The sequence below is a fragment of the Parasteatoda tepidariorum genome, chromosome 9 (genome assembly GCF_043381705.1).
Source record: "Parasteatoda tepidariorum isolate YZ-2023 chromosome 9, CAS_Ptep_4.0, whole genome shotgun sequence".
In the NCBI taxonomy this organism is placed as follows: domain Eukaryota; kingdom Metazoa; phylum Arthropoda; class Arachnida; order Araneae; family Theridiidae; genus Parasteatoda; species Parasteatoda tepidariorum.
This window is the reverse complement of record NC_092212.1, coordinates 7,391,181-7,403,139: the sequence shown is the minus strand read 5'-3', so window position 1 is coordinate 7,403,139 and position 11,959 is coordinate 7,391,181. Positions and strand designations below refer to the sequence as shown.

Genomic DNA, 11,959 nt, shown 5'->3' with positions numbered 1-11,959 from the left:
AAGCCTGTTGAAAATTTATCCACTACTACAAATATCAGCCCTCCACCACTACTAGATGTCGCCACTTCCTTGCAGCAATCTGACAACGAAGAAAATCCTGACTTGACCCAACCCATGGAGGATTATAATTCAGCTGCGGCTCCACCCACAATTTCAGAAACAGAACCACCAATCATGCATATCAAAGTTCTAGTCCGTGGACTCACAGCATGTACCAATACAGATCATATCTCCCGTGAATTGGCCAAGACAGGCATTATAACAAGCAAAGTGATTCAGTTTAAAAGAAAAGTGGGCGAGGCCTATCGGCTCCTCCCACTCTTTCTCACAATATTGATCAAAACAGAACAAAATAACCAAATCTACTCAGTAACCAATATTTGTGACCTTCCCGTGAAAATTGAAAGATTTCGTGGAGGGAATAGCCCAATACAATGTTATAACTGCCAGAATTTCGGCCACACACAACGAATGTGCAAATCTCAACCAAGATGTCTAAAATGTGCCGCCGACCACCGTTCCTATCAGTGCCATAAGGATAAAACTTCACCACCTAAATGTTGCAACTGCGGAGAAGCACATACTGCAAATTACACAGGTTGCAGCAACCGTCCCCCCAGGAGAGGCCTTCGCGCAACTCCTGATAAAATCCCATCAAGAACGATAGGTCAAGCCCATAGACTTGCATCAATTATCAAAGAACTTAAAGAACTCTTAAAAAACCGAGATGTATTTCAACTGCTGCAAACAATTATGAGGGAGACTACTCCGGAATAATTTCACTTTAGGACTAAAACTGAACTCTTCTCTGACTTTAAATATGCATCTCTATAAATTACAATTTAATAATCTTGAATGCTTCACACTAGATTACGCCACTAAGGCTTCGCAAAATTTGTAATTTCTTCCTGATTCTGATTACCGATTTTGTATATTCTTTGCTATCATCAACTCTGATTCCTGGCTCTGTAAATATTTATGCTTTCATCAATTTGTCTCCCGATTTTATATATACTTACGCTATCATCAACATTAAACACTCAATTTCAAATTTCTACTGATCATCAATGTAAATATCACAGATTAAGTTTGTATATCATGTTTTCATATCTAATCATGGCTATTTTCAATTTTCTTTGCAATTCATGTAAACCTTCGATCTAGTTGTACTTTCTAGTCATGGCAATATTATTATGTAACCATACTATCATATAACTCAAAATGACTATATACACTGTATTATTTTCATGATGGATGGGTTAGAGGCCGCTGCGCGGCCTAGGCACCCAATTTATTTTAAATAAAGTAAGTAAGTAAGTAAGTTTCAGCGAGTCATTGAATTTCGGAAAAAATCTTTATATTACATCCGCCTGTTAAAAACTTCAGCTGGTAGATGTAATGAGTCAATTATGAGAATATCTTCTTAGTTAGCGATGAAAATCAACGTATAGAACTTGAATAGTCGGCATGTAATCCATATGCTACATGCTCTGAAATTTTATAATTGTTCAGGTTTCTTTAATATTGTATGTGTACACTTTTTTGTGAGAACGCGCCTTTGAGACAAATAAAGCATTACTTTGATTTATGTGTGTAGAATATCATGGATTAACCCCCAGTTAGAATGCCTAATATCTTTTATTTTGGGTTACATATGTTGCAAATCATGCATCAAGAATTTCTACAAAAAAAAGGTAATTTTGAAATGTGCCTTTGCAGCCTTTTTTTTAAATGCTAAATGTTTAAGAAATTTTTTTTTATGTTTCTGACTACTTCATAATCTTATAATACTGTCACTTCAAATATTAAAATAGTCTGACTTCCAAATTGGCTGTTTCGCTACCACTAAAAAAATCTTCAAATAAAAGTACTGTTGTTAGCAGCTCTTTTCTCGGCTCTAATTTATGATGTATTTGTTAGAATACCATTCAAAAGAATCTGAAATACATTTCCAAAAAGATGAAATATTTATTTCCATATAAAGAATTCCTACAATAAAAGTAATCCTTGATATATACCTTTGCAGTGTTGTTTTTAAAACAAACAATTTCCAAACCCTGGCTTCTTATGTGTGCCACTATCACGTCAAATACTATGCAGGCATAAAATTTTCCTCTATGTGAAACTTTAGCTGTTACCACTGCTGAAATTTTCCAAATGAAAGTTCTAAAGTAAGCTGCGACGTTTTTGGAAATTTTGTGATCTATTTCCTAGGAGTCATAGCAAAATAAGATTCAAAAAAATCCCCAAATTAATTATTAAATAAAGAACTTCTACAAAAAGCGGAACTTTTGAAATGCGTTACCTTTCAAAACACTGCATTGTATAACTTAAAGAAACATTGCGTCACNAACTTCCAATGCATTTTTAGAAATTTTTTGATGTGGTGATTTATAGTTTTCTAAACCAAGAGGTAATTACTTTGCACTGAGAAAAGATGTGAATTTCCAGTACTCCAATGGTACCTGTAAAAAAAGTCACTGAATTTAATACTACTTTTATAATCTATAAAAATCAATTAGTAAAATCAAAGATTTTGTAAGTTTGTTGTTGAATGAGTTTTGATTCTGTAATGATGCAATATGTTTGCATGCATAATTTGATCTTCATCAATGCGAATCTCATCCCTAAACAGTTTCTTGGTCCTTCGCCGAATGGTAAATAAGCGTACTGCGGATGCTTTTGCGGAGATGAAACCATAAATATAGAAACAAATAAAATGGAATTCGATAATCATGTTCTAGAAGGATGAAGGATGCAAGTGACATTATAATAATCTTACACTGATAAATAAGATTAAGATATCAGCTATGGCGTTTACCATTTATAAAGTAGTTTGTTATGCCAATTTCAAATGGAAAAACCGTTCTGCTCTTTTGCTACAGGTTTTGAAGACATTCGGCAGACTTTGGAAATTTACGTTGCAGTCTGTAAGCTTCCATCCGTAAGATTTGGAGCAAGTTTTTTTTGAAATATTTCAAGCCGTTCCTACAACTCGTAGTGTTGGCTTGAATTATAATTGATCCTTTAGAAACTAAATGGTTTTGGTTATTTGAAATTAGAGAACATATTTACTTCAATTATACAATTTAGTTGGAGGAAGTTTAACTTCTATAATATCCCCCGTTCCATTGTAAATGTTTGCTTTAGATTTGTGGACGAAGTTGAGATAATATTCCACAACGATAGCGTGATTAAATTAAGGGATTTTTAAAATACCCTTTTTCATTCACGTAAGTTTGTTACTTTTTCCTTGGAATGAAACGTAGGAGAGTGAAATCTACTCCCTTTTGACAAAACGCAATTTTAATAAAACAGTGTCCAATTTCCATGGAATTTATTTAAGCGAGGTGTAACAGCTACACAATTTCGTCACAGATACAAGAAACTTGCGAAATGTTTTCCGAAATTAATGATTTTCGCCAGAAGCACCTAAAAAAGCTCCAAAAGAGCGAAATGAAAAGCAAGGAAAAAGAGCACTGAAAAAAAGAATAGGTAATCAGCGCTATTTGAACACCTACATGAACTTACTTCTTCAATAAGAAAACACTGACTGACGTCATCGTTGCCAGACTCAAATTCGCAGCCGAAATTTACTGTTCCACGAACGGTAACCACAATTCCGATTATTATGGTTTTCGTAGCAAGACATAGCATTCTTTATGCATAGCGTACTCAACCGAATATATTTTTAGCCATGTTTTACCTTTCGTTATTAAATATTTCAGGATGTGGAAAATGTTCAGCATCATAATGCATTGCGTAAAGTGGGATTCATCCCCTTTGTCACCACTATCCCAGTGTCTCCAAATTTGTAGTCTGCAGTAGCTACTCTACCGGGCCTAAATAAGGAAAGAAAGAAAAAAGAAATTAAGTCTAAATGGAATGCTTTAAAATAGATTTATAAAATAGAACTCAACAGCACTAAATTTTTCCCAATTCACAGATAACTTATAACAACATTTCCATAGAGACAAAACTTTCGGTTTAATCAGAAGTTAACAAAATATACACATTCTATATTTATTTTCAAAAATAACAGTGTTACCAGATTTAGAATTAAATATTATTCGATAAAATGTAACATTATTCATCATGAACTCAATCACTAATTCAAAGATATATTATCAAAATTAAAGATCTATCCTTGCATGTTTGAAATAGCAGGGATTGAATCAAGCGAACATTTCAAAGTAAATTTAAGTGGATGTGCTAGAACGTTTTAATTTCTTTTAAAGATTTCCCCGTTTTAGGTGGCTTGATTGCAATTTTCTTCCCAGTGCTTTCACAAGGGGATATTTAATACGTTATTTTATGTTTATGTTTTTTTTCCTTCTTTGTTGATCCTTTTAGTTCGCTCATGAAGGGTAATATTTTTTTTAATTTCATCTTAAAACATTTTTCTCCCAATATTCGTTTAGTTGTGACATTAGCAGCGTGGCGTTGTCGCAACTTGAAATCTTCGATTTTCATAAGTATTGTATTTCTATCTTAAGTTGTATAATATATATATATATATAGCACAATAAAAACAAAGAGAAAAACGAAAATAATTAATAAGTTTTATTAACTGCGCATAAGCTGCAAGTATATAGAACTCATAAAATAAGATAAAAAATTGGTCACCATAAACTCACGTATTCAGGTGGCACCATAAACTCACGTATTTCTCTATCTATGGGCAACGCTACTGTTATCATTTATTATGTTAGGTTGTCTTAAGTAATAATTTAAATAATGTTGAATATTTATAGAAATATAAACTTCTAAACGTAGAGCTATAAGCGATAAGCAGAGAGCTCGCCGCACTTTACTATACTCAATAAACTTCGTTACGGAGCAAGTATGCAGATTTATTTTTGATCTTTTCTGAAATGGCTGAAGAAATTTTGAACATAAACGGTGATAGAGTGACGCATATTTTTAGTGACGGAGCTCGCCTTTTACGAGCAATGGCATGCATCTATTAATACTATAATTTACCGCAATATTGATAATATTGCGGGCATGGCTTGAAAATTGTTAAAACTGAAATCCAAGTACTTTCTCGAGGGAATGATCGCAGGCAACAGCTAAAAAGGAGAAAATATTTGTCCAGTGCATTGTTTAAAACTAATTTAAGTGTCAGTATTCGAAAACGGCTCGAAGAATTAGAATATTCAATTAACCTCAGTTGTGCTTGGTTAACCATTAAAATTCAAGAGATTTTGTATATACCTCCTATTTGCATTTATCTTTAACGTATTGCATTACAATATTAACCATTTGATGCACGAGCGTCAGCAAGAGCAAACCGGTTTCAGTCACGTAAGAACATTTTATAATTGTATAATATCGTTTGATAATTATGAATTTACATTATTTACTTATAGTGAGTGTAACAATTTGGCCAGGGACTGTTGATACCTACCTAATGTGGTTTTATATATACCGTTGATAATATATTTTAGGTGAAATATATTAAGGTAATATATATTAAGGATTAATATAATAAAGAGTATATTAAACCTTAATGTAATAAGGTTTTAAGGCCAATTTTTAAGGCTTTGTGTAACAAATCGTAAAAGATCTGTGCTTGATGCAAAATTGCTGAGCTGCGTATTGGTAAAGTTGTTGTTGTAACACAGTGATGCAAGGCTGCCAACTTTCTATACTTTTCATAAAAGTTTATTCTAGTGCTACCTAAGTTTAAGTTTTAATATATCATTTTTTAATCATTTTAATTTATCTTACACACAATTACAAATGAATGGTTTAAAAGTTCATATGCAACGACACTTCGTGGCTTCTCTTCTGTTGTGAGGCTTTTAAAATGTTGGTAAAGAAAGAAAAACTTCGGTTTTTAAATGTCTACCACTCTATTAAATATTTCACAAAAAGCATAGTAGTAGGCAGGTCTGGTACAATAATATTTCATACCTGCCAACCAGGTTTTGTTTTCATATTTAAAGTGGTAGTAAACACATATACTATTTTTTCTTTTATAAACTTAATTTTTAAATGATTTTGATCACCTCTATTCTTACAAAAATTAATCACATATATTAATACGCATTACTATCACGGTTGTCAACTTAAGTTTGCTCATATACAACGTATTTGTTTGCTTAAAATTGAAGTTTTAATTCCATTTTAATACCACTGGGAAAAATGATAATGGAAGGGAATAAAAGTTGGCAGGTATGATATTTAACCTCTTCGAGACGGGCGAGTCATATGCGCATTCTCAGGGTGTCGATAATCAGGGTAAAAAAAGATAAAACTGGTAGCCAAGCTATTTTCATAGCCGTTTATTTGTGGGCGGGGTCATAATAGTTTGCATTATTAATTCACCACTACTTTGTTGTATAGTTGCACTTTTAACACTCAAAGCAAAAATAAGTGCCCAAACTTAAGTTACAGCTTTCTATTTTTTACTGTCCTGATTCTGATTCCATACGAATACAATTATGACACACCCGTCCCGAAAAGTTTAATGAAACTACTTACATTAAAGCAGGAGGATACATTCTCAAAGTTTCTGACGCAACGGCGTCCGTGATCTTCATTTCTCGAATAGCATCATTTCCCAATTTTCCCTAAAATGTCGATTAAGAGCGTTCTCATACATAAGTCTTGTGAATAAGAGAAACTCCACAATTCTTAAATAATTTATAACTATCTAAGAAATTGAATTGTGGGTCACTATTTTAGATCATTGAAGTTTTTACTCATAAAAGTATTGAAATTTTGATGTTTTTGTGAATTTAGTGCATTATTAACAAAAAATAGAGTTTATTAACTAAATTCATAACCAATTAGTTCAACTGAAATGTTAGGAATTTTGTAAATATGTATGCAATTTTCATAAAAGCATAAAAAAGGCGTTACATTTTGTAAATAAACAAACAATATTATTAAATTTAATCATTAATCCATGAAAAATGTTTCAAATCATGCAAGAATAAAATTAAAAAAAATTTCCCAAAACTGTAGAATGAGGATTTAAGAATTCATATTGAATTTTTACAGTGAACTTTTTCTGGATTCCCGCTGACCTTGAAAATTTTAGTTGTAGCAATAAATTAATTTTAATGCTAGAGGATATTTTTTACTTGAATCCAACCCTTTATCATTAAGTGATTCAGAAGCTTGAATTTTCATGCATATATACTTTGTTTGGAAAAAAATTTTTAGTGGTGGTTACACAAAAATTAAATTATTGACATTTGATTTATTTCCACTAGCACTTTTAAAAATTTAAAAGGCCAGCAGGAACCCTGTTTTTAAATTACTACAAAATTATACAGCATTATTCTAACGTTAGTTTCAAGTCATTAACCCATCCTAAATTTATTTTTATGCATGGTGACACATTTACTCTTCTTCGGAAGTTTTGAACTTCTTTAATGAGAGTAAAAATTGGTAATGATGATTTTCGCTATTTCATAATTTATTGTACAAAAGGCAATCATTTGGTGTAGATTTTATTTTCCTTTAGTTTATCGATATTAACTCATACCATCTTATACTCACATGCTTTTCATATGCCTTATCTATTTCAACAATTAATTTGTCTTGCCATTGTTGGTTCAAAGCCAGGGCATAAGCCATGTAAGCTTGTGTCGATGCCGTAGTTTCATGACCAACAACGTAAAATAAGACACACTGTGCTACAAGCTTAACTTCCGAAAGCTCTGGGAAAAAAAAACATTTAATTATATAAAAAATGCTCACGATAAGATATTTTATGTTGTAAAGCAATGATATGAGAGTCAAAGTTTGTAATTGCCGAACATTATCTTACTCTGGTTGAGGGGAAATTATGGTTGAATAGATGAATGTAAAACTATTTTTTTATTTTTCACTCTCCCACCGTTAATTTCGTGATAAATAAGCACATTTCTTGAAGAAATAAAACTTCATTTGCATCAATATATATGAAGGCGGTGGTAAAAGCCGATATAGATCGAGCACTTAAAAATTGCAGCCCATTCTCAAGACTCACCAGTCACGAATGAGGAAAACATAAGTCATTTTAAATAGAACACATAAATTAGCCACCGAAAATTATATATATATATATATATATGGGATCCTATTCTGTTTTCTTTTCTTTAAATAATGGCATAAAAGTTTAGTAATCACCATATGATATTAATAAAAATAACTATATTTTCCCGATAATAACCCCAAGAGATGTTCATTGCACTGTATTCCTTTCGCTGATTTCCGTAAACTGAAACTTTTTCGAAACGGCTAATCATTAATAATAAGCAAAGTTTAGAAAAAATTGAAACTATTTATGAATTGAGTAAAGAAAGTTTAAGTTCCTTGAGCTGTCAACTCGATGAAAATTTTTAAGTAATTAAAAAGAGAAAGAGATGAAAAAAATTAGACACTGTTCCTTTCTCATGAATTGCATAAGCAAAAACCATGCAATCTTACTAGTTATTTCTGCAGTGCATTCGTAATTATTCTAAATGCCTAGGTTGCCAGATTTCCTTCTTCGCGAAAAAAAAAAAGATCAGATTTTGCATGCAATACCGAAATTGTATTACGTTTTATAAACGTTGTTGAACAGCCGATCCAATTATTGAGTTTGCGACTATCAATGTTCAACTCCACTGCCTTGTAATTTTGAACCCAATCCAGAAGACAAGGGAACTCCTGGATCAAGTATTGGGAGAAATTTGCCGTCGTGTAGGACTTTTGATCAAACTAATCCGCAGTTGCGTTACGTAGAGAGGGAAACAACCCACGGTTAGCCTAGTGGTGAAGGGACTCCATCCCAGTATCCCACTACCACTGAGGATATTTAACGTCAGCACTGTGGTTTGTGCGAGCTAGATGAGAAATTCGTATCGACTAGCCATTACTGGGATTCTGGTCACATCATAGAAAGGTTTGCGCTCTATCCCCAGAGCCATCATGGCTTGCAATACCGGCATTGTCGATAACACTTACACAAGATAGAAATTCATGCTATGGAGTTATCAATAGTTTTTAATATTAAGGATAATGTTAATTTTTTGATGCTTTTGCGCCGTCTCTGATTTATCACTGCAAAATAATTGCAAAACAAAAAAAAATTCATCGTTGTACCTACAAGTGCTTAGTATGGTCTGAAAAGTTTTTGTTTTCACTAATATTATTATTCTCTCACAATTGTATTGATTATTATTAGTTGAAATAGTTGATTGATATATACTTACAAATATATTAAAAACGGAATGGTCACTATTCTTTTATTTTTAAGCTTTTTCTTCAATTTACTTTAGATTATAGAGAAGTAAAACGAAATTTGCTTTTCTACCACAAAAAAATATTAATTATAATTAATATATTATTTAATCTTCTTAACTCATTCTTCGATAATACATCAAAATTAGAATTAAATAATACATCCGCCAGTGAAAATTTCAGCTGGTAGATGTGACGAGTACATTATGAGTGTTAATTTTTTTAGAGGCAAAATTCAACGCATGAAACTTGCCTCGGCATATAATCCAAATGCTAGTTGCTCTGAAATCGTGTTTTTTTTTAGGTTTCTTTACAATTGCATGAGGACACTCTCATACCTGCCTAGTCCTAGTGTTTAGATTTTACTGCGCACCTGGGCCACGAAGCGGCCCCTATCCCATTCATCTGGAATTTTTGAACAGTGTTGGTTGAGCAATGAGGTAAGCAGGCAATGGAGTTGCTTTTATGAATGTTTCAGCTCATACCTGCCAACTCTTCCGGATTTTGCGGAAGATTTTATTTTCATATTTAAAGTGGTAGCAATACTCATGTTATTCCAATTAACTTTTTGTATTATAATGATAATTATAAATCAGTTTGACCACCACTACATATAAATAATTACAATAAATATATAAAGCATAATAATCATTGCGCAAGCGAATTATTCAACGGGATCAAATTATAAATATATTTTTGAGTCAGATTGTTTTTCGTTAATTGTATTACAACCACTCAGAAAATCCATTCTCGGAAAAAGTGAAAGTTGGCAGGTATGCACTCTCTGTAGAGAGAACGTGTTTTTAGTACAAATAAAGCATTAATTTGATTTGAGCGTTTAGATTATCATAGATAAACCACAGTTTGAATGCCTTAAATGTTTTATTTTGAGTAACATATATATTGCAAATATATATGAAGCCGTGAGGGATCAGTGGTTTGCTGATATTGCAAAAATATGCGGTTCAATTCTCAGCGGCGGCTTTTCACAATGACAGTTGACCACAAAGGAGTCATTGTGGACCCTCAACCTCCATGTCCTGAAATTTTTACAGGAATGCTTTATGATTTTTTTAATCAAATTTATGAAATATGGATTTTCATTGCTTTATATAGAATGCCTAAAATTGATTGACAAATTTCCAAATGATTATTATGATATCAGTTCCAAATGATATTTCATGCACAACTACCAAGCATTCAATGGAATGCCTAATCACAAACAGGTTAACGCTGGAAGTACAATTCCTATTGAAATGGAACCCCGAATTAATTAAGATCAAGTACTTGTATACATATACGAAAATAAATTTGTTTACCAATGTAATCATTATAGTTGTGCTAAAATGAAAGGTATTAGTTTCAAATGAAAATTCTGGCCGCGAAGGAATGCGCCCAATTTAGCAAGTATGTATTAGATGGTATTGTAGGTATGTATGGTATGTTAGATGGTATATAGGTATGTATTAGATGTACCGTTTAGTTTTGTTGGATAGTTTCTTTATAAGTGTAATTATGCAATCTCATGTTTTTTCCCGCTATATATGCTCTGTCTCTTTAACCCCTTGGGGACAGGTGATTGATAAAAGCATTCGTAGAAAATCAGAATCAGGATGTAAATAAATAAAGAATGGTAACTTAAATGTAGTCGTTGCTAATATGACAGACTTACTTTGCTTTTACTTTAATTACTGTTAGTTTAATCATATATATAATAAATGATAGTTCAAAGTATAACTAGTTTTATTTTGAACAAAGTAATGGTGAATTAAATAAATGAAACAATTATAACCCCCGCCCACAAATAAACTGCTAAAGAATGACTTTGATTACCAGTTTTATCTTTCTTCCCTGGTTGATACGGTTTTCTGCTGGCACGTATTTGTGACAGTCGGCGCGAAAGGGTTAAGCTACGCGAGACATTACCATATCCCCCCCCAGCATGGTATTATCTGCTCTGATTTTAACACAGACCACAAAAAAAACTGCTCAGCTCTTTTAAGGTAGATTTCTTAGTTCAAAATAATCCTTAAAAGGTTTAAACCCTTCCTGATTTTACTCGATGAACAGTTTAGGACAGTATGAAAAGAACTCTCAACTGTTAAATAGTTTATTAGATTGTTTGAGTTTGTTCCAAATTGCTTTTACTTAAAACGGACGTCAGCTGTATTACTAGGCTCCAAACAACGTAATGCTCCAAACAAACAAATGCTCCAGACTACATTAGGAATCAAATTTTAAGAAGTTAGTTAAATCTTTCAAGAATCTCACAATATATTCCCATATTGAATGCCAGTTTTTTTAGCAACGCAAATTAATATGTAATGTAATATTATCAGCGAAATATTCGCAACTGATAATATTACACACAGCCCATTGATAGCCTTTTTCAATTCGGATGGTATATTGTCCAAACAATATTGTAGATAGTGTAAATATCGCACATGGATTTTTTTTCTTCATTTTATTAGCATTCCTATATATCAGACTGGTATAATCGGGAAGTAACCCACCAGACGCGGAGGACAACCACTGGAGAGGTGGGTTCGTCAGTTGTGTACCTATAATACCATTGTTTTTTCTTTATTAATGTGTTTGCGTACCATATAGTAGACCAGTGCTTCCCAAAGTGTGGTACGCGTACCCCCAGGGGTACGGGAACAGTTTAGCGGGGATACGCGTTTCTATGCGAAATATCTTGCAACAAACATAAATTTAATTTAAAAGCAAAACTAGC

The 11,959-nt window shown here is 32.5% G+C and overlaps 1 protein-coding gene across 3 annotated transcripts; it reads right to left on the bottom strand.

The window, feature by feature from the left end:
• Window positions 1-2,417: 2,417 nt before the first annotated feature.
• On the bottom strand, window positions 2,418-8,037 carry LOC139426392 (cytochrome P450 6B7-like). 3 transcript variants are annotated; one of them, XM_071185146.1, is made up of 4 exons: window positions 7,516-8,034; window positions 6,490-6,578; window positions 3,707-3,842; window positions 2,418-2,465 (listed from the first exon to the last, which is right to left on the bottom strand). In XM_071185146.1, the coding sequence occupies exons 1-3, from the start codon at window positions 7,591-7,593 to the stop codon at window positions 3,749-3,751; spliced, it is 261 nt and encodes an 86-aa protein (XP_071041247.1). In that variant the 5' UTR covers window positions 7,594-8,034; the 3' UTR covers window positions 2,418-2,465; window positions 3,707-3,748. The 3 variants fall into 3 exon arrangements, 2 of the variants coding, with proteins under 2 accessions (XP_071041247.1, XP_071041246.1); XM_071185145.1 differs by lacking the exon at window positions 2,418-2,465 and having other exon boundaries at window positions 3,335-3,842; window positions 7,516-8,026; XR_011637660.1 differs by lacking the exons at window positions 2,418-2,465; window positions 6,490-6,578 and having other exon boundaries at window positions 3,335-3,842; window positions 7,516-8,037.
• Window positions 8,038-11,959: the final 3,922 nt, after the last annotated feature.